We start from the raw sequence: 26981 nt of genomic DNA on the forward strand, positions 1-26981 counted from the left end.
TCACAGCCCCCTGCACTCTACTGGGCCTGTGAACAAGAGCTGTGCCTACTGCTCAGCTCTTTTGCACAAGCGCCAGGCACAGTCCTCCCCCTTTTACCACAGATACTCAGCACAAATATTATGCATATAACTTGCATGCTGTTTGTGTTGAGCATCAGCCGGTAATCTGAGATCGCTCTGTCATCTACTCCCATGTCTCTCCTTCTGATAGCTACCATCAGTAGTGGAAGCAGAGTTAGTATTATAACGTGATATAATTAATTTACAGCCATTGCACAGCTAGATTTTGTATACAGATGTGAAACACACATTCCCCCTCTTTCTTAAGCTCCTAAAACAGAACAGTGCCACCTAATGACCTTAAAACAGATTGCATCCCCTACAATATAGTAAACTTTAACTTGCTGGCTGTTTTACTTAATCTAATCGGATTTGAATTTATATTGCACTTATTCAGTACAGGTTCAAGGCGATTCAGAAGCTAAGAGGCCTATATGAGGATTTAAAGTTACATTACCTTAATAAGTATGGTTACATAATTGCAAGGAGATAACAGGTATAGGTTCAAGCCAATTCACAGTTAAGAGACCCATTAATAATATGGGGAAATGCAGTTACATCGTCATAAAAGAATAGTTTACATCAGTGGTTCCCAACCCTGTCCTGGAGGACCACCAGCTAGTCAGGTTTTCAGGATAGCCCTAATGAATATGCATGGGGCAGATTTGCATGCCTATCATCTCCATTATATGCACATCTCTCTCATGCATATTCAAGGTAGGAGAGAACCTTGAAGAATATTCCTAAAATATATGAATTTAGAGTGTATCCAGAAAGGACCTGAGACAGTATTAGCTGTTTGGGCCTGGTTAGGAACCAACCCTATAAAGAGTATTAACTGGGACTATATTGTGTGAGAGAGATTTTACTTAAAAGGGCTAAGCCTGTGAAGAAAAAATACTGACTACAGCTTTTTGGTGCAAATAAATAAAGTACTTTTGACTTTTACCTGCAACCTGTGTGTGCAGTATCACGTTATCATGAGCTCTTGCACCCACTTGTAGCCGTGCATATATCAATAAAGTATCAATATTCCCCCTAAGCACAATTCTTTAAAGGTGCACCTAGGTACCACAGTGTCTAAATCTAAGGGGGAGGGGTGAGGGTGTTTAGTACAGTTGCTAAACATGAACAGGGCTGCCACTTACATGCATTTCTTACAGAATTACTGTACATTATGCACCCATGCCACATTTGGGTGTCCTGGCATTGGACTATATTAGTATTCTATTACATCACCTTGGTGCCTATATGCAATTAGAGAATAGGCTCTCTCTTTCTCTATGGCATCAGGGCACCTGAACAATAGCATCAACTTACAGAATTACCTCTTTAATGGATACCTCTGTTATTTGATAGAGTAGTTTCTCTGAAATTTTCTACAATGTTTAGGCTGTCATGAGCTAGTTCAGAGGCGGGCAACCTTTAAACCCTGAGGGCTGCATGAATGTTAGTACTATCAGTCAGTAATGTCAGAACTAGAAATGCAGAGATCTCTGCAGACCTTCTATAATAAATAAATAAAAATTCAATTAAAAATGAAATAAATTGCTGGATTAAATATTCTAAAAATACTTGTGACATGTTGTTGTTAGGTGCCATCGACTCGTGCTCTAGTCCTAGCGACTTGATGAATTGCAGATCTAAAAAAAATTGGTTTTGTGCTACTCCAGAAAGGTCCTCCAGCGTCATCCCCACAGTTGTTTTCAACGTGTCCAGCCATCTGATTGCATGTCCTTCTCCAGTGATCTGTCTCTTCTGATGGTGTGACCAAAATAAGACAGTTGTAACTTCATCATTTAGGCTTCGAGTGAACTAGCCTGTTTGATCTCTCTCAGAATTGATTTGTTTGTTCTTCTGGTGGTCCGTGACATGCCTAGAATCCTTCTCTAGCACCAAATCTCAAATGGGTCAATCTTCTTTCTGTCTTGTTTCTGTCGTGTCCAGCTTTCACATCCGTAACTGACCACTGAGAAAATGAGTGCGTGGACAAGTCCGATCTTCGTTTGGAGTGTTACCTCCTTGCCTTTGAATACTTTGTTGAGAGCCTTCATTGAGGAGCGACCACATGCTATTCTGTGGAGTATTTCCTCCCTGCTAGTTGCTTCTTTATTTACAAAAGAGCCCAAGAGATTGAAATCCTTTACAACTTTTATTCTATCGTTTTCAAGCTCAAAATCTTCATCTTGTTTATGTTCAATTCTAATCCCATGTTATGACTTTCGGCTTTGACTTTTCTCAGTAGATATAGAATGTCTTCTTTGCTACTGGTGATGAGCATAGCACAGGTTGTTTATATTTCAGCACAAACTTTGAAACCAACACTCTCTTCTTCCAAATTTGCTTTTCTGAAGATGGTTTCACCATACAGGTTGAATAAGTAAGGTGAAAAGATGAATCCTTGCCTGACACCATGTTTTATTGGAAACCAATCAGTGTTGCTGTATTCAGTTCTCATTGCAGCTTCTTGATTTTCATATAGGCTTTCAATTAGCTGAGTTATGTGTTTGGGTATTCTCATTTGCACAACAGTTCTCCACAGTTTATTGTGAACTACACAGTCAAAAGCTTTACTGTAGTCGATGAAGCAAAGGTTTTTGGTATTCTTTGTTCTTCTCCAATATCAATCTAACATTGGCAATAATGTTCCTTGATCCTCAACTTTTTCTGAAACCAGCTTGAACTTTGGAATCATACGTTGAGCAATCATACGTTCTTGCTCAATGTATGATTGGAGCCTTCGTTGTATTATTTTCAGCAATATTTTGCTAGCATGTGGATTTAATGCAATTGTTCTGTAGTTGTTACAGTCCTTTGTGTTACCTTTCTTCAGTATAGGTATGAACAGTGATCTTCTCCAATCGGTTGACCATGTTTTTTCCTTCCAAATCTGTTGACACAGTCGAGTGAGAGCCATGATAGCACCTTCTGAGCCTTTTATTAATTCAATTAGAATATCATCGATACCAGGTGACTTGTTTTTTATAAAGTTTTAATTGCTGCTATGACTTCTTCTTTTAAAATATCTGGTTCTTCTTCAGCTTCTAGTTCAATTTCCCCAATTTCCCCAAAATTGCGAGTCATGGAATCGAGGGTGAAATAATCACGTGGATTAAAATCTGACTGGAGCATAGGAAACAGAGAGTGGGAGTAAATGGACAATACTCGGACTGGAAGAGCATCACCAGTGGGGTGCCACAGGGCTCGGTGCTTGGACCCGAGCTCTTCAACATCTTTATAAACGATCTGGACATAGGTATGACGAGCAAGGTGATTAAATTTGCGGATGATACGAAGTTATTCAGAGTAATGAAGATGCAGGGGGATTCCGAAGATCTGCAACGTGATATAATCAGGTTTGAGGAATGGGCATCAACAAGGCAGATGAGATTCAATGTGTAAGTGTAAAGTGATGCATGTCGGTAACAAAAATCTCATGCACGAATATAGGATGTTCGGGGCGGTACTTAGAGAAACCTCCCAGGAAAGGGACTTGGGAGTTCTGATCGACAAGTCAATGAAGCCATTTGCGCAATGTGCGGTGGCGGCAAAAAGGGCTAACAGAATGCAAGGAATGATAAAGAAGGGGATCACGAACAGATCGGAGAAGGTTATCATGCCGCTGTACCGGGCCATGGTGCGCCCTCACCTGGAGTACTGCGTACAGCACTGGTCGCTGTATATGAAGAAGGACACGGTACTACTCAAAAGGGTCCAGAGAAGAGCAACCAAGATGGTTAAGGGGTTGGAGGAGCTGCCATACAGCGAAAGATTAGAGAAACCTCTTCTTCCTCAAACAGAGGAGATTGAGAGGGGACATGATTGAAACATTCAAGGTACTGAAGGGGATAGACTTAGTAGATAAGGATAGGTTGTTCACCCTCTCTCCAAGGTAGGGAGAACGAGAGGGCATTCTCTAAAGTTGAAAGGGGATAAATTATGTACAAACGTAAGGAAGTTCTTTTTCACCCAGAGAGTGATAGAAAACTGGAACGCTCCGGAGTCTGTCATAGGGGAAAACACCCTCCAGGGATTCAAGACAAAGCTAGACAAGTTCCTGATGATCAATAACGTGCACTGGTAGGGCTAGTCTCAGTTAGGGCACTGGTCTTTGACCAGAGGGCCATTGTGTGAGCGAACTGCTGGGCATGATGGACCACTGGTCTGACCCAGCAGCGGCAATTCTTATGTTCTTATGTTATCCTCTTTGCCTTGTTTGTATAAATTTCCCGTATATTCTATCTCTGATGCTTTCTGGATCATTCAATATCATTCCATTGGCATCTTTAAGCATCCCCAGTCGAGATTGGAATTTCTGTTGCAATCTCTTAATCTCCTGAAAAGCTAATCTGGTTTTTCAATTTATATGTTCTGATTCAATTTTCTGATAAATATCCTTGAGATATCATTCTTTGTCTTGCCAAACATGATGTTGAAACATTCAGTTCAATTGTGATACTTTTTCTCTATCACCGGATAGCTTTGCTTATCTTCTTTCTTCTGCTACTTTTCTGGTTTTCTCTGAGATTCTGGAGTGTTTTTATTAGCTTCATCACTAATTACAGTTTTGATGTCATTCCATAAATCTTCAGGCTCTCTATCTCCCATATCAAGCAAGGCAAACCTGTTGTTTAGTTTTATCTAATGGTCTGATGGAATGTTTTCAATGTTGTATTTTGGGAGGTCTCTAATTATCTTCTTCTTATGAAGCTTCACCTTGATCTTGCATGTCAAAAGCTCATGGTCGCTTCAACAATCAGCTCCTGGTTTAGTCCTTGCAGTCAAAACTGCAGATTTCCATCTCTGTCCTATACAGATGTAGTCAATTTGATTTTGATACATGCCATCTGGAGATGTCCATGTGTACTGGCGATGATTGTGGTGTTGGAAATGTGTATTAATGATTGACAGTTGGTTTGTTTTGCAAAAATGTACTAAGTTATCACCAGTGTCATTTCTTTCTCCTATGCCATGCTTTCCAACCACTGCATCTTCAGATATACTTTCTACTTTTGCATTGAAGTCCCCCATAATGATCAGTAGATCTTGTTTTGGCATTTGATCTATTACATTTTGAAGTTGTTCCTAGAACAATTCTACATCCTCAATTCTACATTCTGCATGTTGTTAGAGCTTATACTTTGATCAAGGTGACACTGATTGGCCTTCCCTGCAGATGGATTGTCAAGACTATCATTGATAACATTGTACTTTAGTACCATCTTTGAAAGCTTATTATTGAGGATGAATACCACACCATTTTTCCTGTTTTTCATGACCAGAGTAGCAGATCTAATACTTGTTTGATTGAAAATGGCCCTGTCTTGTTCATTTGAGCTCACTGATCCCTATCAAATCAATTTTGTTTTTTTTCCATTTAATCTTTAACAATTTCCAGTTTTCCTTGATTCATACTTCATACATTCCATGTTCCTATGTTGAGAATACAGTGATGCCTCACACAACGGACGCCTCGCACAGCGCACGCTGCGCACAACGAACTTTATGTCTTGATTCGTACAACGAACTTCGTTTCACACAACGAAGTCGCCCGAGCTGCATCCTTCCGCGCAGGCACTGCGCTTAACTGCCCTCTCTCCGCCTGGCTCCCTCTTGCCCCCCCGACTCCCCGACACGATCGGGGCAAAAAGGAGCCCAAGCCCTCTTGCCCCGCCGATTCCCCAACTCCCCGACAATATCGGGCCAGGAGGGAGCCCAAGTCCTCCTGGCCACGGCGACCCCCTAACCCCACCCTGCACTACATTACGGGCAGGAGGGATCCCAGGCCCTCCTGCCCTCGACGCAAACCCCCCCTCCCCCCAACGACCGCCCCCCCGAAGAACCTCCGACCGCCCCCCCAGACGACTCGCGACCCCCCTGGCCGACCCCCACGACACCCCCAACCCCCTTCCCCGTACCTTTCTGTAGTTGGCCGGACAGACGGGAGCCAAACCCGCCTGTCCGGCAGGCAGCCAACGACGGAATGAGGCCGGATTGGCCCATCCGTCCCAAAGCTCCGCCTACTGGTGGGGCCTAAGGCGCCTGGGCCAATCAGAATAGGCCCGTGAGCCTTAGGTCCCTCCTGGGGGCGGGGCCTGAGGCACATGGGCCCAACCCGACCATGTGCCTCAGGCCCTGCCCCCAGGAGGGACCTAAGGCTCCCGGGCCTATTCTGATTGGCCCAGGCGCCTTAGGCCCCACCAGTAGGCGGAGCTTTGGGACGGATGGGCCAATCCGGCCTCATTCCGTCGTTGGCTGCCTGCCGGACAGGCGGGTTTGGCTCCCGTCTGTCCGGCCAACTACAGAAAGGTACGGGGAAGGGGGTTGGGGGTGTCGTGGGGGTCGGCCAGGGGGGTCGCGGGTCGGCTGGGGGGGCGGTCGGAGGTTCTTGGGGGGGGCGGTCATTGGGGGGAGGGGGGGGTTTGCGTCGAGGGCAGGAGGGCCTGGGATCCCTCCTGCCCGTAATGTAGTGCAGGGTGGGGTTAGGGGGTCGCCGTGGCCAGGAGGACTTGGGCTCCCTCCTGGCCCGATATTGTCGGGGAGTTGGGGAATCGGCGGGGCAAGAGGGCTTGGGCTCCCTTTTGCCCCGATCGTGTCGGGGAGTCGGGGGGGCAAGAGGGCTTGAGCTCCCTTTTGCCCCGATCGTGTCGGGGAGTCGAGGGGCAAGAGGGCTTGAGCTCCCTCTTGCCCCGATCGTGTCGGGGAGTCGGGGGGGCAAGAGGGCTTGAGCTCCCTCTTGCCCCGATCGTGTCGGGGAGTCGGGGGGGCAAGAGGGCTTGAGCTCCCTCTTGCCCCGATCGTGTCGGGGGTGCCAGGGACCACACGGAGTCACCCACCGTACCACCCGATTCGGGTAAGCGCAGGTATCGGTGGGTGGCTTATTTGCGGGGGGGTGCCTTATTTTACATTTTTTTCTAAAAAGGGGGGGCTGTCTTATTTGATGGCCCTGCCTTATCATCGGGGAAACACGGTAGAAAAAAAAAAAAAATGAACAGTTAAGTCCCAGTTTTTGCCGCTGAGACTCTGCCCTCTCTCACTGTAAAATTAGACTCTACTTAGTCTGTCTTTAAATTTAAAAAATGTGTGTTGTTTTAAAAAACAATTATGTTTTTAGATGTATCTAAATAAAAATAATAACCAAAAATTTATCTTTTTTTATGTCATCTTAGCATATTTTATGCTACAGAACGAATTATTTTTTTTAACATGTATTGTTATGGGAAAACGCGTTTCACATAACGAACTTTTCGCATAACAAACTTGCTCCTGGTACGAATTAAGTTCGTTGTGTGAGGCACCACTTGTATCTTTACAGCTTCTGATCTCCCTTTTCTGTCCAGCAACATCAGCATCAGGACGTCTTGGTGGCTTTGATCCATCAGCTTCATAAACACTGGGCATACGCTGAGAGACGGTCAGCTCTTCCCTGGTAGTATGGCGAGTGCCTTCTGACCTAGGAGACCATCTTCCAGCACTATATGTCGATTCTTTATGTCTCATCATCATCAAATTGTCTTGGCAGAATACAGAAGTAAACTGCCGGGCCTTTCTTCTGTGCAGTATAAATTTGTGATATTCAAAATTTAAAACTGCAAAACTCTGGTTAATATAATGTTTTCTGTGCATACTTCCCATGGTCTCGCAGGCTGCATAAAATTCAATAGTGGGCTGCAGGTTGCCCGCCACTGGATTAGTTATATCTGCCTTATCTCAATGCTTACTTATATTTGCCATAGAAGCCAGCTCTGTGAGTGCTTGAACACACTCCAATATTGAGCAAGCTCTCTGACTGAGTCTAGGGAAGGGCAATTACTCTTGGGTTTAACATCCCCAATTCTTTTGCAAAATTGGCTCCTATGGTCTCTGCAGCAGCTCTCTGCTCACTAGCTAAAACTTCACTCAATGCTGGTACCTCCTGTACGTGCCGTAAAGTTCACTTTTATTTTAATACTTCTACTTATTATTTGCTACATCCATGAGCTTTGCACCGTAACAGTTAACAGCAATCACAGCTATCAATGTTATGTCTGGAAAATTATCACTGCCATGGGGATGACCACATTATTACTAAACTATAACCAATGCTAACGGAAGCAAATTTTATACCTGGTATAATCTCAGAGGAAATGTACTGAGTAGATCATCACTGGATTGGGACATTTGTTTCAGTCTGCTGGAACTGATTGCTATTATATACACTGTATGTTGTTGTCTAGGGTAGGTCCCTGAGTAGCACTGCACTGTCCTCAGCAGCGCTTCTATAACTAATGAGCTGGCAACATGAATTTTACCATACTAGAATGGCTTTGATGAGCAGACGTGTCCTCCATTTTATGCAACAGGGCTGCCTACTGTAAGGAAGCTTGTTCTACATATAACAAGCACAGTAACTGTGTGCAGCTCTGGTCACCATATCTCAAAAAAAGATATAGCGGAATTAGAAAAGGTGCAGAGAAGGGCGACCAAAATGATAAAAGGGATGGGACGACTTCCCGATGAGGAAAGGCTAAAGCAGCTAGGGCTCGTCAGCTTGGAGAAGAGACGGCTCAGGGGTGATATGATAGAGGTCTATAAAATAATGAGTGGGGTGGAAAGGGTAGATGTGAATCGTTTGTTCACTCTTTCTAAAAATACTAGGACTAGGGGACATGCAATGAAACTACTAATGGCCTCTTTTACAAAGTCATGCTAGTGGCTGCACTAACGGCCCCGAAGCCCATAGAGATTTAAAGGGCTTCGGGGCTGTTGCCGCGCAGCTTTATAAAAGAGGCCGCAAGTAGTAGATTTAACACAAACCAGAGAAAATATTTCTCCACACAACGTGTAATTAAACTCTGGAATCTGTTGCTGGAGAATGTGGTGAAATCGGGTTTAAAAAAGGTTTGGATAATTTCCTAAAAGAGAAGTCCATAGACCATTATTGAGATGGCTTGAGATAGGATAAGCAACATAAAATCTGTTTTACTACTTGAGATCTAGCCAGGCATTTGGGACCTAGGTTGGTCACTGTGGGAAACAGGATACTGGGCTTGATGGACCTTCTATCTATTCCAGTAAGGCAATTCTTATGTCCTTATGCTCTTAACTTGCAACCGGAGTTATCATCATGTGTGCGCAAGAATCTTACCAATAGGAAATATGGCCAAGTCAGTTTTCTCAGACTTTCAATGACATATCTAACCTTCTAAATAGCATCTAAGAATACATACCATGCCAGGTGGGGTCAGAAAGCAAGAAGTCAGGAAACTATCTTAATAACATTCACCAAAGTTCAGAGTTTTACTGTAAAATACCACCTAGTGGCATTTATCTTTTTTATATTGGAACATATTAATGGATCTTAATGATTGTTTTTTTTATTTAAAGATGTTGTTCCAGATATTATATAGCTACTCGGCATGTGCTCAATGTTTTTTAAACATTATTTTTTATTACAAATATTTGATTATTATTGAAAGATTTTGACAACAGTGCCCATCAAGCTTCAATAAATTTCAGGGAGATCTGAAAAGCCTGGCAAAGGGGGAGGTTCAGAAATTGCAGAATAGTAGTTAAAATTATAGGATTATTTCTGTTAAACCTATTCTATATATTTTTTTTCTTCTTTTGAGTCTCTCTTTACTCTATTATATCCTCCTTCAAAGTAATGGTCTGAGAAAGATTGAATTTATTTCCTTTTTGTTAATTAGCACTATTGCTGAAATTCCTGTTATATGATTTCTTTCTGTTTTACTTGTAACAAGATAATTCTTGTGAAGCAAATTTCAATTTCAATATAAAATAAAAAAAAAGAAAAGAAATATTTTAAAAACTTTATTAAATTTTCAAGGCTAATACAAAGTGCATAAAATTTTACATACATTAAATAGAATCAGCACTTACAATCCATCAGTAACAATACAAAATGAATTACCCCTCCCCCCCTCCCTTCCAGTACATTCAATCAAGGGATAAAATAAAGGAGATAACCCCCCTCACACCCTTCCCTGGATGTGTGCATAAATCTAAAGGGAATTAAAGGTAAAAGGCAACTATACTGAAGTTAATGGACCCCAAACTAATTTGAATAAATTATTATGCCCCAACATGTCAGCGTTCATTTTCTCATACTTATAACACAAACATAAATTCAGCCACTAAAAGGTAAAACTAAGCCAATCCCAATTTTTCCAATTGTGGGTAACCATTTGCATGGCAATCCCGATCATGATAATAAAAAGCCAGCATTTATACTGGTCCAATGGGGGTTTAATATGCAATAGTGTCCCACAGATGACTACATCATAAGTTAATGGAATTGCTGATTCCAGTATGTTATTGATATGTCCCATATCGACTTCCAAAAATTGAGTATCAAAGGACAACAGAATAACAGATGATCCAGTGTCCCTATTTCAAGATGACAGTGCCAGCATCTATTAGATTAAGAGCTATCTAACTTCTGCAAACGAAATGGGGTCCAAAAAGATCTGTGTAACAAGAAAAAACAGGTTTGTCTCATAGATGCTGACGCTATACATCTCATCCTCCAAGTCCAAATCCGTGGCCATTGAGATACAGAAATCTGCTGCTTAATCTCAATGCTCCAAATGTTTTTCAGACTAGTTTTTGGTTTCTTATTCAAATATTCAGATATTAATTTAAACCACTTAACTGCCTGATGCCCTAGCAAATCTGTCTGGAAGCAAAGGTCCAGCAAGCTATACTGATTTTTTTAAATTTCGCCAATCAGGCCTTCTGAATGGCCTGCTTCAACTGCAACCACTTATATGCTTGAGACTTTGCAATACCGAATGATTGTTGCAGTTGTGAAAAATCAAGCATTCTCCCATTTGATACCACATTATCTAAAGTACGTATACCTGCCTGCATCCAATGCTTCCAGAGGATCTTAGACTCGCCAATTTGAATCTTGGAGTATTGGTATAGATGTGAAATTATTAATTAATTTTAATGTTTTCCAAGTGGCAGAAAGAATACTATTGTCCTTGTATATTTGGGGCAACTTGATACACAAAATAAGTTGCCATTCTAAGTAAAGCCAGCCCGGAAGATGCTCCAAGACTTCAGGAAGGATCCAGTACATACCCTAACGCATAATAAAAGCTTGATGGTATCTATAGAAATTTGAAAAATTTACCCCACCCGCCGCAATTGGTTTTTGAAAAGATACTAAGGCTATTCTAGCAGTTTTACCCAGCCAAATAAATTTAGTGAGAATTCCATTCAATTTCTTATAAAAGGACCCCTGAAAATAAACTGGCAACATACTCATTTGGTAGCAAACTACAGGCAAAATCATCATCTTGACAGTTTGGACTCTCCCCCACCAAGAGAGATGTAATGGATTCCAATGCTCACACATTTCTTTGACTTTCAGCAATAAAGATTTTTCATTTGCTGTCATCGTGTCTTCCAATGTTTTTTGAATCATACCTAAATATTTTATACCCTTTTCCTTCAAAAGGAATGGGAATGGATCAAATAATCCTTTTGCACAATGCACATTTTACTCCAGAAAATTTACCAAATCTATCAATCAATTCCAGTAAATGCGGAATGGTAGATTCAGGATTCCTCAAATGAAGCAAGATATCATCTGCATAAGCAGAGATCTTATATTCCTCACCTGCATAAGGAATCCCCTATATCTCCTTTGCCTCCTTTTCCAAAACAATACCAAAAAGCAAAGGAGATAAGGGACATCCTTTCCTCATACGAGAGGAGTTCCATACCCTTTATCATCTTGGTCACTCTTCTTTGAACCTTTTCTAATTCCACTATTTTTTTTTTTTTTTGAGATATGGGCACAGAATTGAATGTAATGTTCAAGGTGAGGTTGTGCCCTGGAGCAATACAGAGGCATTATAACATTCTTAAGTCTTCTTTACCATCACTTTTCTAAGAATTCCTAGCATCTTATTTGCTTTTTTGGCTGCTGCCACACATTAGGCAGAAGGTTTCTGCATACTGTCTACAATGACAACCAGATCTTTTTATGGGCACTGACCCCAAAGGTGGACCCTAGTATCAGGCTCAGGTAGATCTCTTACATATTCTTCACTAAAGACCAAAGCAAAGAATTCATTCAGTTTCTCTACTATGGCCTTATCCTCCCTGAGCTCCCCTTTTGCTCCTTGATCATTCATTGGTCCCACGGATTCCCTCACAGGTTTTCTGCTTCTGAAGTTCCTAAAAAAGTTGTTAGTATGAGTTTTTGTCTCTTTGGCAAGTTTCTCTTCATATTGTTTTTTGGCTTTACATCTAATTTGCCAGTGCGTATGTTTCTTCTTATTTTTTTCTTCATTTGGATCCTTTTTCCATTCTTTAAAGGATTGTCTTGACTTTAATAGCGTCTTTCACTTCATCTTTTAAAGACACCGGCTCTTGTTTTCTCTTCTTTCTACATTTATTAATATGTGCAATACATTTGGTCTTTGCTTTCATGATGGTATTTTTAAAGTAATGTCCATGCCTGGTTTACAAGTCCTAACCTTTGCCACTGATCCTTTTAGCTTCTTTTTAACCATTTTCCTCATTTTATCATGGTCGCCCTTTCAAAATATAAATTCCACTACTTTAGATTTCTTTAGCAACATCACTACAGATATCAGCTCAAATTCTGATCATGTTATGATCACTGTTTCCCAACGGATCCAACACAGTTATCTCTTGTACTATGCCCTGCATTTTTCCAAGGGCCAAATCTAAAATAGCCCCCCCTCTTGTTGGTTCTTGAACCAAGAAGCAGTCATTTATTATGTCTAGGAATTATATCTTCCTGTCACTCCATGATGTAACATTTATCCAGTCAATGCTGGGGTAATAGAAATCACTAATTATGCCAAAAGGGATAAGTGACGTATCAATTAGAAAATCTTACACAAAAACGTACCACAATTCACAGAGGGGATCAACCACCATGCACCTTGATTTTCTACAAGAGTGGAAAAAACCGTAGCACAATATCAGCAAGCACTTCAAAATGCCATCATAGGTCAGAAAAAAATCCACTGTTTCAAGATACAAAAATAAAAAAAAAAAACAAACCCCAATCAGTGGCAATGGAGAAGGGCCCCCCTCTGAGAACTGGAGTACGTTTGTGTAGGATTTTGTAATTGAAATCATACATTATTATACTGTTGACCAATTTGCCAGTTTTCCAACATCATATCATGAGTTTATCTTGTTATCTGCTGTCATCTACTATGTTACTATGTAGAAATCCTAAGCCACAGGATTTTACATTAATGCTATTACATATATATGCACTAATGATAAAAAGGTTTTACCTCACCTACAAGGGATATCCTATCTGGAATGTGCATCTGGAAGGAAGGAGATGGGTCATCTTTCATTTCTGCATCATCCTGTTGAATGGATTCATCTGCTACCTTCAACCTGCTGGGGACCTGCATGCTCTGGTTGATGGCTTCCATGAAACCCAAATCACATTGTATGCGGCTCAAATCCACATCCACAGGTTCCCAGGCTGTCATTTTTAGAGAGGCAGACAGGAACAGTATACTTCCTCTCTTAAGCAAATCACTTTCAAAACCTGATTAAAAAAAAAAAAAAAAAAGGGAGAAAGGTTTGTCACAGAGTGCTTTGTAAGGGGCAAACGGCAAGGGGAGTAACATGGAAGAACTGTCCCCTACTATGACAGAAACAATTACATGGCTACTGAGAAGGTAAAGGGGGATTGAATAAAGATACCCGTTTTGGCTGACAGGACGCCTCTTTCTCTGTGGTTTGTGTTGTGAGGCGAGGACCTTCTTCTTTCCTTTGTTACTGAAAAGGTAAACCAGATGTGCCAAATATACACTTCTTGCTTATCTTTCCAAGGCAATATCAAAACTTACAAATTGATGTTTCACATTTGTTTTGAATATATATCTTTAATATTTGAGAATAAATTACTGTTTAAGGAAATGGCAAAGCTACTTGTAACTGGCAAGGTTTGTATCACCCTTGAGTCAGACATGGGGAGAAGCCACTGCCTGCCTTGGGACTGGTAGCATTGTTACTGTTTGGGTTTCTGCCCAGATAATTGTAACCTGGATTGGCCACTGTTGGAAGCTGAATATTGGGCTACCTGAACCACTGGTCTGACCCAGTATGGCTATTCTTATGTTCAGTGGTATGTGGAAATATCAATACAGTTAGTAAATTACCAACCAAATTATTTTTCCCCTATCATGTTCTTTTACCTGTACGCTCTAATCTAATTTTGACATTCCAACCTGCCTTATCCCCAACAGATCCAAGCAAGCAAAGCAATGGGACATTACAATAAAAACTATTTATTATTATTTAGACTTAGCTCACATCTATTAAGTAGCTTAAGGTGAGTTATATTCAGGCATAGTAGGCATTTTCTGTCCCTGGAATGCTTGTAATTTAAGGCCCCCTTTTATCAAGCTGTGCTAGGGTTTATCGCTGGCTGCTGTAGTAAAAGCTAAGCTAAACTAAACCTTAAGATTATATACCGCATCATCTCCACGGATGTGGAGCTCGGCACGGTTTACAAGAACTTAAATATAGGGAAAGAAGAATAAGGGTAGGGTTGCATACAGGGGGGAAGAGTGAATTACATTTTGGTGAAAAGCCAAGTTTTCAGTTGCTTACGGAATACTTGGAGGGAGCCCAGGTTCCGCAGAGGGATAGTAATATCATTCCAAAGCCCTGTGATTTTGAAAAGGAGGGATTTTCCCAATTTACCAGCATAGAGAATACCATGTAGAGAGGGGAAGGATAGTTTATATCTTTGGGCGGGTCTGGTGGAGTCAGGACTCGAGGAGTTATAAGATAGTGGATTAGGGGAGGAAGGATGCCATGAATGATCTTAAAAGCCAGGCAGGTGCATTTGAAATGGATTCTGGAAATCACTGGGAGCCAGTGAGCGTCGGAGCTTTTACCACAGTGGCCAGCGACAAAAAAAACCAAAACCTAATGTGGTTTGATAAAAGGGGTCCTAAGTTTGTACCTGAGGCAACAGAGGGTTTAGCAACTTGCCCATAATCACAAGGATCAGAAGTGGGATCTGAACTGGGCTCTAACCACTAGGCTATTGTTCCACTCCACTATTTAACCAAAAAGATATCTAGATGTTCCATGTACAGCAATTTATAGTTAACCGAATGTGCTCTCAGTTGAAGCACCACTTCATTAGAAAATACTGACAGCAAATATGCAAGGCTATCAAAGTCTCAGTTCTCGAGCTCTGCTGTTTCTAAATTACAGGGCAGTGTTATTTCATATAGGCCATGCTGGAAGCAAGTCTGAGCACCATGGGGGCCCAGGGGCAGCTGATGCTTGATCTGCAGAAATAACAAAAAGCAACGAGCCATTTGGGAAATTGGTCAGAGCAATCATTTTGCAAGAGATTGATAGTAAATCCACTGCTACACAAAAGGCATGAACACAGTACAGTACCCTGCCAAACATCTAAATCATTTTGCACAGCACCTTGGCAAAGACCAACTGACATATCCAGTTTGCCCAGATTTTGTAATTTACCCAGTTAAAAATATATCCCAGCTGCTAACCATATAACAGCAGGTAGGATATCAATGTTCTCCCCCAAAATTATTAACAGCCAGTTTGCATGGAGAAGTAGCCAAGTGGGGGTAGGGGTGTACTGTGGACTATTATAAAAAAAATTCTGTTAAGTTAGCTGAGTGGTCAGTGAAATCAGCTGGATAGTCCACCCACTGAAAAGGTCTAGGGAGAACACTGGATCCAAGTCAGTTTTTGTTGTCTTCTTAGAAACAAAGAAACACGATGGCAGATAAAGGTCAAATGGCCCATCCAGTCTGCCCATCCGCAGTAACCATTATCTCTTTCTCTCTCTAAGAGATCCTATGTGACTATCCAAGGCTTTCTTGAAATCAGACATAGTCTCTGTCTCCACCATCTCTACTGGGAGACTGTTCCACGCATCTACCACCCAAAAGTATTTTCTTAGAATACTCCTGAGCCTATCACCTCTTAACTTTATCCTATGCCCTCTCATTTCAGAGTTTCCTTTCAAATGAAAGAGACTCGACTCATGTGCATTTATATCACGTAGGTATTTAACACATCTCAATCATATCTCCCTTCTCTCGCCTTTCCTCCAAAGTATACAGATTGAGATCTTTAAGTCTGTCCCCATACGCCTTATGATGAAGACCATGCACCATTTTAGCAGCCTTCCTCTGGACCGATTCCTTCCTTTTAATATCTTTTTGAAGGTGCGGCCTCCAGAATTGTACACAATATTCTAAATGAGGTCTTATCAGAGTCTTATACAGGGGCATCAATACCTCCTTTTTCCTACTGGCCATACTTCTCCCTATTCACCCTAGCATCCTTCTAGCTTTCACTATTACCCTTTCAACCTGTTTGGCCATCTTAAGATCATCACATACAATCACACCCAAGTCCTGCTCTTCTGTCATGCACATAAGTTCTTCACCCATTCTGGGTATCGGAGCACACAAACTCCTATTCCTAATCCTAGTGTTATATACTAGCTAAATAAATGCAACAAATTACTGTACTTAAGTAAAAGTTTGATACCTTATTTGTACAGGATAACATTTGTTACTTTTACTGAAGTAATAATTTTGCCAATTTTTACTACTTTTACCCAAGATGGATGATTTAAATCACTTGCCAGAAAGATTAATTTAAATTATGGTTTTCTACAGACTTTTTCTTGCTGGTATAATCTTAATATTTACAACCAGATGCTTTCACACTAGGCCAATTCTTGATACCTCTCAAAACAATAAACTAGTGTTCCATCTAGCATTTTGTGGGAACATTAGCTTGGTTCCACCCATTCTTTCAGAGCTGCTGCTGCAAAATGACTGTTACGGAAGTATTTAGAAATTTCAATGACATTAGTCTTTGTTTCTGGGACACTGAAGTCTTTTGGCTAAGAGGTGCACTGCAACCATATGTTATTAGCTTAGTAATCTCTTCATGTTCTAAATTTCTTTTCATCTTGGATACATTTGCAGCATTTTCTGTGACTAAACTGCAAACTAGACATTTCTTTTCTTTTTAAATCTCTTTATTAGTTTTTCAATACAACAAAAACAACGTTGACAATAATAATTGAAATACAATAAGCTGTATAATAGTTGTGGAAATGATAACAGAAAATTAGGCATGTAGAGGCATAAGTCAGAAAAAAGTTATGGCCACATTTCAATTTTTGCTCACAATTTATTTTAATAACTTTAGCAATGATCGCATTTGCCAACCCAACTTACCGCCTGGCTTTCTGCACTATCGCTCATTCCCCAATCCAACCATGCAAATAAGCTAATTAATATTAAAATGCCAAGTAAACTAGTAGAGCGATTGATAGTTTAACATGGCTTCCCAATGCACTAAAAAAGTGATCACTTTTAGTGATCCAAAAAAAAGTAACTGGTCAAGACCAGTCCTTACTTGTCTAACCTTTTTTTTTATATGCACATATGCTGAGCATGTTACACATGCACAATATAACCAGCACCTCAAACAGACACCCCCCCCCCACACACACACCCAGTGGCAGTGAAAATGGCCACTTCCTCCTGCCATGCCGACACCACCCCTCCATGAAAGAAAATTGGCAGACGGGAAGCCCACTCCCTCCAGCCATTGGTGCATCAATAGCTCTTTTTAAATTGGCCAAAAAATCAGATTGGTGCAGACCCATACGGTCTTACTGATCCTCTTAGTACATCTAAGTCTAGATCATCTATTGTGATCCTTGGAGTGGGTCAGTTGAGGATCCTAGCCAAAGGAATTTGGTTTTGTTCTTATTTAGTTTCAGACAGTGGGTTGAAGTCCAGTTTTCTATGATGCTACTTCCTGTAAGTATTTCTGCTGTGTGCGTTTCCCGAGATATCAATTGTTTCTGCAAGAAAGACATTCTCTTCTTCTGTTGTTATACAAGCACATACAACAGGATCAACGTGGACATTACTCCACCCATCAAGACTTCCCCCAAAATGTAAACATTGCATGAATATACAGCCTTATGCTAGTTAATTAAAAACTAATCCTTATTTCATGAATAATAACTTTTAGACTATAATTTATTTTAAATAGAAAACTATATTTAGCGCTTTATTTTTAAAAATCCAATTTAAATTTTTTTTATTTAAAAAAAACAAAATCATTGATTTTTATCCATCCTGATGGATCCAGAATATTACTATTAGGCTGTTCTGTTTGGCTGTGAGATAAGATCATTGCTCTCTACTTCTGATCTCTTAACACTGGTTTGCTGGTCACTTATTCTCAGCATGGTCCTCCTCACCCACAAACCTCGACAAACTCTAGCTGAACCTCCCCTCAACAAAAAACCTTAAGTACAAATGCATATTTAGCACCATGTTCACATATATTAGTGCAAAAGCATGGAACAGTCTCCCAACAACCATCAGATCTGAACTAAACTACCTCACATTTTGTAAGACGCTAAAGACCTACCTCTTCGACTCCATATACTCTACCGACATTTAACTCTCAGACCCAACTTTGTAACCCCTATATAATCGGTACCTACATTATCCTATTCTAAAATGTATAACCACCTTGAAATAAATGATAAGGTGATATATCAAATTTTAATAAACTTGAAACTTGAACTCAAGTCTATTAAATACTTTTGCACTACTCAAAAACTGAACAATTCCTATCTCTCTATAGAACTGTATCTTTGATTTTGTTTGCAATGTATCAATTTATATACCCATGATTTCAAATTGTAAGTCAGCTTGAATCTGTTTAGACATAGTGTGACTCAGAAATTCCAGATTAGACTAGATTAAGAACATAAGAATTGCTGCTGCTGGGTCAGATCAGTGGTCCATCATGTCCAGCAGCGGCCCTTAGGCCAAAGACCAGTGCCCTGAGTCTAGCCTTACCTGCGTACGTTCTGGTTCAGCAGGAACTTGACTAACTTTGTCTTGAATCCTTGGAAGGTGTTTTCCCCTATAACAGCCTCTGGAAGAGCGTTCCAGTTTTCCACCACTCTCTGGGTGAAGAAGAACTTCCTTACGTTTGTACGGAATCTATTCCCTTTTAACTTTAGAGAGTGCCCTCTCGTTCTCCCTACCTTGGAGAGGGTGAACAACCTGTCTTTATCTACCAAGTCTATTCCCTTCATTATCTTGAATGTTTCGATCATGTTCCCTCTCAGTCTCCTCTTTTCAAGGGAGAAGAGACCCAGTTTCTCTAACCTCTCACTGTACGACAACTCCTCCAGCCCCTTAACCATTTAAGTCGCTCTTCTCTGGACCCTTTTGAGTAGTACTGTGTCCTTCTTCAAGTACGGTGACCAGTGCTGGATGCAGTATTCCAGGTGGGGGCGTACCATGGCCCGGTACAGCGGCATGATAACCTTCCCGATCTGTTCGTGATCCCCTTCTTAATCATTTCTAGTATTCTGTTTGCCCTTTTCGCCACCACACATTGAGCGGATGGCTTCATTAACTTGTCGACCAGTACTCCCAAGTCTTTTTCCTGGGGGGGTTTCTCCGAGTAATGCACCAGACATCCTGTATTCGTGTATAAGATTTTGTTACTGACATGTATCACCTTACGTTAAACTTCATTTGCCATATCGCGGCCCATTTCTTGAGTGTGTTTATGTCATGTTGCAGGTCTTCGCAATCCTTCTGCTTCTTCACTACTCTGAATAACTTCATATCGTCTGCAAATTTTATCACCTCGCTCGTAGTACCAATTTCCAGGTTGTTTATAAATATTTTGAAGAGCATGGGTCCAAGCACCGAACCCTGCGGCACTCCACTCGTGATGCTTTTCCAGTCAAAGTATTGTCCATTTACCACCACTCTCTGCTTCCTATCCACCAACCAGTTTTTAATCCACGTGAGTATTTCACCCTCGAATCCATGGCTCGCAATTTTTCAAAGTAGTCGTTCATGCGGGACCTTGTCGAACACCTTCTGAAAATCCAGATATACAATGTCAATCGGGTCACCCTTGTCTATCTGCCTGTTAACTCCCTCAAAGAAGTGCAGCAAGTTCGTCAAGCAAGATCTTCCTTTGCTGAAGCCATGCTGTCTGGTCCTCATCAGATTGTGTCCATCAAGGTGGTCAATGATGCAGTCCTTTAGCGCTTCTACCATCTTTCCCGGTACCGAGGTCAGACTCACCAGTCTGTAGTTTCCCAGATCTCCCTTCGAACCTTTCTTGAAGATCGGCGTAACATTTGCCACTTTCCAGTCTTCCGGAATCCTTCCTGATTTGATCAACAGATTGGTTATTAGTTGAAGTAGTTCAGCTATAACCCCTTTCAGTTCCTTGATTACTCTCAGATGGATGCCATCCAGTCTACGGGATTTATCTTTTTTAAGCCTATCAATTTGCCTGTGTACCTCTTCTAGACTGACCGTCAATCCAATCAGTTTCCCATCTTCATTTCCCGCATATAGCCTGTCGGCTTCCGGCATGTTGTGTATATCCCCTTCGGTAAATACAGATGCAAAAAATGTATTCAGTTTGTCGGCCATGGCTTTGTTCTCCTTTAGCACTCCCTTTATTCCATGGTCATCCAACAGCCCTGCCGCTTCCTTTGCGGGTCGTTTCCCTTAATGTATCGAAAGAACGGCTTGAAGTTTTTTGCCTCCTTGGTAATTTTTCCTCATAGTCTCTTTTGGTCCCTTTTCCTGCCTTATGGTACTTGCTTTGATGTTGTTTGTGCTTTTTTCAATTTTTGCCCATTTTTTGACCTTTTCCATTCCTTAAAAGAAGTCTTCTTACTTATGGAGCATTATTTTGTGGGCTCCCAAAATATTTAACCATACCGCTATTATCGTTGATGACCTCTCACCCTACTAGACCATAAATTAGTAATCTCTGTCACCTCCCTCCATATTGGTGTGAGGTTTCAAACCAAGTCTGACAATCTGGGTTCTTTTTTTGCTTGCGTTTATTATGGAATGCCTTGCCCACATATCTGTGGTGGAAACATCAAACTTATACACTTCTCCCTCCGTATTCACTGTGATAGGGGATTAACAGACCCGCGAATACAGAAAAACTGCAAATAACTTTTTCATATGTTATTCGCTGTTTTCTATTAAAAACCATCGTGAATATGGTGAAACCACGAAGAACATGGTGGAAGACCTGGCCTGTTCCTGAAGAAGAGGCAAAACACAGTGAAGAAAGTGCTGGGAATCGGCGATTTTCTTTGTAAACGCTTGGAATCAGCGATTTCTCTATGCAAGCTAATGTAATTTGGGGGCAGGAGCCAGCATGCTAAAAACCATGAATAATCGAAATCGCGATTGCTGAAAACGCAGATATGGAGGGAGAAGTGTACTTAAAAAAAAAGACTTTAGACCTTTTACTTTGAGATTGTGTTTGGGGTGTTGCAGAACAGAGTAGTTATAAGAAGTACTTAATTGCCTTCTAATTTCATCTATTGTGGTGTTAATCCCCAGTTTGCATTTTTCCTGTATTCTTCTCACATGTCCTTTGTTATAAGTTGTAAACTGCTTTGTTATGTAAATAAAAGACAATATATCAAGTACCAAATAAAATATGAAAGCAAGAGTTAGTCATATTGAAATTTGTGGACATGATTTTTAAAGACTACAGGAAACTTGCCATGCTGTTTGTAAAATCTAAAAAGTGGCTGTGAGACAGACTTAATGGGTTGTTTTCAGAAGCCATTTTTCTAATCATAGCCTGTAAGTAGGCACGACAGTCAGGGAGGAGACTGGCAGTGTTAATATTTAGTAATAATGAGCCCATTCCCATGGCAGTGATAATAGCATAAGAATATAAGAACAGACCACAGGTTCATCAAGTCTAATATTTTGTTTCCAACAGTAGTCAATCCAGGTCACAATTCCTGGCAAGATTCCAAAAGAGTAAAACAGATTTTATGCTGCTTATCCTAGGAATAAGCAGTGGATTTTGCAAGAAATTATCCAAACCTTTTTTAAACCCTGTTCAGCTATCTGTTTAGCTAGATTGTGAGCCTTCGGGACAGCTAGGGAAATCCAAAGTACCATTTTTATTTATTTTATTGTATCTTTAATCTATCTTCATTGTAAACCAATTTGAACCTCACGGTATAGCGGTATATAAGAAATCAAATCAAATCTGCTTTACCACATTCTCTGGCAACATTCTCCAGAGTTTAATTACACAGTGAATGAAGGAATATTTTTTCCAACTTGTTTTAAATTTACTCATATTAGCTTCATTGCATGCCCTCTAGTCCTTATATTTTTGAAAAAGCAAACAAGCGATTCACATCTACCCACTCCACTCAGTATTTCATAGACCTCTACAATATCTTTCCTGAGCTATCTCTTCTCCAAGCTGGAGTTCTAGGCACTTTGGCCTTTCCTCATAGGGAAGTCGTCCCATCCCCTTTATCATTTTTCTCATTCTTCACTTTTCTAATTCCACTATACCTTTTTTTGAAATGTGGTGATCAGAATTCCACACCGTATTCAAGGTGCACCATGGAGCCATACCAAGGCAGTATAATATCCTTAGCTTTATTTTTAAGCCTTGGATTCAGCACAAAAATGAGAGCTTAACACTTAACAGAGCTCAATTCAATAAAGTGCACTTGTAAAAGTTAGGCACCAAAAAAAACAGGCACTAAGCTACCTTAATATTCTATAATGGTCCAAGTAATAAAGTCACAGGCCTCAATGATCTGTCCCCATCTAGCAAGATGTGAATATAACTGAGAAGTCAGTAGTTTCTATACTAAATCCTACCCTAAAGCCAAATTGATACGTGCACCACATTTGTTCTTACCAAAAATTACTAACCTGAGACCGAATTTCCAGTTCATTAGAATGTAAATGACAGAGTAGATAAGAACTTCCTAAACTATGAAGTGGGTCCCCCAAACGGGGCTGTGAAACTCACACTTGGGGTCATGGCCTGGGTGGGCACTCACAGGATATCAGTCTGCACCACCTGGTGATCAAATGCTTTCTGTTGTTGCACAGATCGGGTCATTGCCACAGAAAGATTGATGAGCACTGTGTTAGATACTGGATGGAAGTTAGAATTGCTTGGATTGCAATTTAAACATCCTTTGATTTTAAATATGCTATGAAGTTGGTTGCTACACATTTCTTTTTTATTTGTAAACCGCCATGAAGCCCACTGGGGTATTTCAGCGGTATATCAAATATAATGAAAACTAAAGAGTAGAAGTTGTCCAGTGTCGGTCCTTGAGGGCCACAATCCAGTCGGGTTTTCAGGATTTTCCCAATGAATTTGCACGAGTCCTATTTGCTTTCACTGAATGCAAATCGATCTCATGCATATCCATTTGAGAAATTCTGAAAACCCTACCTGGCAAGGGCTGAGGCTGGACACCCCTGTCTAACTGATGAAGACTCTGCCCTTTTTAAGAATGGACAAACTACTGCCTCATTTCAGTTTGTTGGAATTGTGGTTGTTAGTGAGGTATTTTCCTTCCTGTCCTTATGTTTTGTCCTATAATTGTTTTCTTTCCTATCACAATTGTAGCTCTCCACGCATCCCTTTCATATCTAATAAATCATGTTTGTCCATGTCTATGTTCTTAATTGTTTTGCCTGTCTTCCCCACATTTTACTGTACATCACTTTGAATTTTTTTGAAATTGCGATTTGATCAAAACTTTTATTAAACTTAAAACTTCCATTCGAGATATTTCTTGTTAGTGTCTTCTCCCTATTGGGTTTGCCATGATTCCACACAGATGACTCCATTTTGGCTTCTCTTTTCTGGAATGTTTTGCCATATTGCCTCCATTTGGAGACATTCTCTAAATTTAAATCTGATCTCAAAGCATATTTCTTTCCCCAGGCCTTTGGAGTCTGACCAGTCTTGGGTGGGTGGTGTGAGGTTAGCAGCAGCATTGAGCTTTACTTTTCTACTTTCTTTTTATCTTGCTTTAACTATTTCTTCCTTATTTAGAATTTTTATTGTAAACTACTCTATTGCTCTCTGTGAAGGGCAGAATAGGAAGTCTGGTAATAAGCATAAATGAATCAACTAAAGACGTCAGCAACAATTTCTCAAAGGAGCCTAGTGACTTTTGGAAAAGGATGCCACTGGCTAGAAAAGCTGGTTGGTAACTCAAGATGTCCTCCTCAGATAGAGGGGATTCTGGCTCACTTGCCTTATAGGCTCCATTTCGATGTCCTGGTACAGAAGCTAGGAACCACTAGCTTCCTGTACAGTTCAGACCAGATAAAGCAACAGTACTAGAATCCGAGAAACACTCTGGTGACGCTAAGGGCTAGATTCACTAACCTGAGATCCATGTCCGATTGCAGGCAGGCCGACGAATTCACTAAAGGCCTGCATGCAAATGGTGGTCGATCGTTGGCACGTCCCCCACCGACCGCACGGATCACTGGAGAGCAATCCTTGAGCATGCGCAGACCATCTTCCTTGACTGTAGATGGTCTGTGCATGCGCTGGTCCTTTGTGCCCGTATTTTTTTCTTTTTTTACTTACTTTACTGTTTATTTTACTGTTTGTTGTTTTTTTTTTTACTTCGCGAGCCTGTGGTTTGAGCCTGTGGTTTTAACCTGCGGGTTAAAACCACAGGCTTGCACTGCGGGGAAGGGCAGGCGAGTCGGGGCTGAGCAGGGCTGGAGAGTCGAGGCAGAGAACAAAGAGCAGGACGGCCAGAGCAGGAGAATTGGGGCAGAGAGCAGGGTTTTAGCAGAAGTCGCTAGTTTTTTTGATCGGCCAACCAGTCGGTGTGCCAGAAGAAAGTTTAGTGAATCGCGTCCTTCCTGCTTTGCTGTCAATTCCCCTCATTTGCATGCATGGATCGGGATTGGAATCAGTATACAGGTTAGTGAATCAGGTTGGAGGGAAATCGGGTCGGAAAGGGCTCGCAAACCGATTGGTACACAATCAGTTTGCTTAGTGAATCTAGCCCTAAAACCCTTCCTTTCTTATAACTGAATTAGAAAGGATACCAAGTAGACCACACTCTCAGTTTTTCATTTAAAACCTGACCAAATTGTTAAAAGTCTGTTGGTTAATCAAACAGGCTCCCTTTCTGAAAGATCCAAACTCACAAGCAGTTGGAAAAATCTGGAAGCATTCCAAAATATGGATAAACAGTGGAAATGAGAAGTCTAGAATCTGTTTTGATTGTTTAGCCAGTGACATGCTAGAAAGCATTCCTGGGATCCCCATGGGAAATTATTTTATGAAAATAAACATTAATTTGCCAAATAAAGCACAGTTGGTGAGGACTGATTAATAGCCAATTGGTGACAGTCACCTCTCCCATTCTCCAGTTCTTTTTGTTCTAGGGCAGTTTCTCACATCCACATCAGCACAAATGCAATAGTTGGGTCAACATTTATATTATAAAAAAATTTCCAGCAAAATAACATAAAAAGTGAATGGAAGGTAATAACACAAAAAGAGGAAATGCCTTTATCCTTCCTTTTACTCCCACTGAACAGATACTCAAACCTAGGCAGACACACACAAGCAGGAGAGGAGAAAGGAATACATATTTATTTATTTGTTCGATAATAAAAGACCATTTTTCTGATCTCAACAAGCTACCTTTTACTTTTTCCTTTTGTTCTATTTTGGGAGTTATATCAATTTCCTTTTTTCATTTCCCTGCCTCCAGCTTACTTAACTGCCAGCTGCACTGAAGCCGAACTGCAGAAAGATTAAAATACCATGTGCTATGTCCTTTGTTTTGTTCTGGTCCAGGTTTCCTCTTCCATGCTACCTACCGTCACCTTGTGGAGAGGGAAGGCAAGTGGCCGTAACTTCTTTTGCAAAGACAGCAGGAGGAAAACCAATTTCATTCCAAACTTCGGAAGCAAGAAATTCACAGCTCATACCAACTGCACCACTTATATTTAGTACTTTAGACGAGCAAATACTATGTTAACATATGCATGGTTGCTTGGTAGAAATGAAGGTCAACAAATCAGACGCAGATCTCTCTTTATTGGACTAGCTTAATCTGTGACTTGCTCTTAAGAGCTATGCTTTGCTTATGTGATCCACGAAAAATGAGTCAATGATGCAGTTATAAAGAAACTAGAACTGCTTTGTTAATAGTACAGCCAAAACAGTGATGAATTCAAAAAAGGCATAGGATATACACAAAGAATCCCTATCTGACATTAAAACTGAAAGCAAGCATTAAGCGCTTCAGCTCAAAACAACAGTAAAATGGCTTTCTGCACTTCTAAGGAACCTTGGGGGTAGGAAAATAACCTGCAGAGGGCAGCAGTTATATTTCTAATCACCTTAGTGAGCAGACAAGAGTGGCCATTTTGGTTTTTATCTGCTGCAAATGTGGCACGAGGTTAGGGAATCGCTCGGCGTGCTCATTTTATATTAATGACCTTGTTGTACTACATTTGCATGGCAGAATCGGAGACTTCTAGGAAATCTGGAAAAGACCACGGTAAGCCATTTTGATAATCCGCCACTAAAATACATGCACGCAAAACTGTCTGGGATCAGGTTTAGCGAGAACGTTAAAGGCACGTTTAAGTTTTGAGAATCTTCCCCTAAGTGTATAGCCCTCAATGGAGACTGCCACAACTTTGTCGAATGGGTTGAGAACTTTTCAGCGACCCCTCCTATAATACTTGACAATCACCTCTCCACTTTAAGCCCTAGAAAATGGCTTTTAAAATTACATTTACTTATTGCATTGGCAACACATGTTCATGGCAGTAAAGTCTCAAAACACAAAACAAAACAAAAAAAACCCCTGAAAAATAAGAGTGAAAGGGAAACCTATAGCCTCATAGGCAGAAGAATGTACTGGGCAACAGGGCGCTATAACCAGCACAGCATCAGAAACCAGACAGCTTGAAGGTGGGTCTGGAGAATTTGTTTGGTCCCTGAACCAACAATATGTTCCATTGTCCCTG

At 40.8% G+C, this 26981-nt stretch overlaps 1 protein-coding gene across 4 annotated transcripts in view; it reads right to left on the reverse strand.

Moving 5' to 3' along the window:
• Positions 1 to 26281, reverse strand: part of LOC117360779 (mitochondrial fission factor-like) — a 66620-nt gene extending 40339 nt beyond the window's left edge. Inside the window, exons 1-2 of one of the 4 annotated variants that reach the window (XM_033945121.1) lie at positions 25821 to 26281; positions 13358 to 13618 (exon numbers count right to left, since the gene is read on the reverse strand). In XM_033945121.1, the coding sequence (XP_033801012.1) occupies positions 13358 to 13618; positions 25821 to 25929 (370 nt within the window). In that variant the 5' untranslated portion in view covers positions 25930 to 26281. The remainder of the gene's footprint in view (positions 1 to 13357; positions 13619 to 25820) is intronic. The other 3 variants (XM_033945124.1, XM_033945123.1, XM_033945125.1) reach the window with 3 other exon arrangements.
• Positions 26282 to 26981: the final 700 nt, after the last annotated feature.

Source organism: Geotrypetes seraphini, chromosome 5 (genome assembly GCF_902459505.1).
Source record: "Geotrypetes seraphini chromosome 5, aGeoSer1.1, whole genome shotgun sequence".
In the NCBI taxonomy this organism is placed as follows: Eukaryota; Metazoa; Chordata; class Amphibia; order Gymnophiona; family Dermophiidae; genus Geotrypetes; species Geotrypetes seraphini.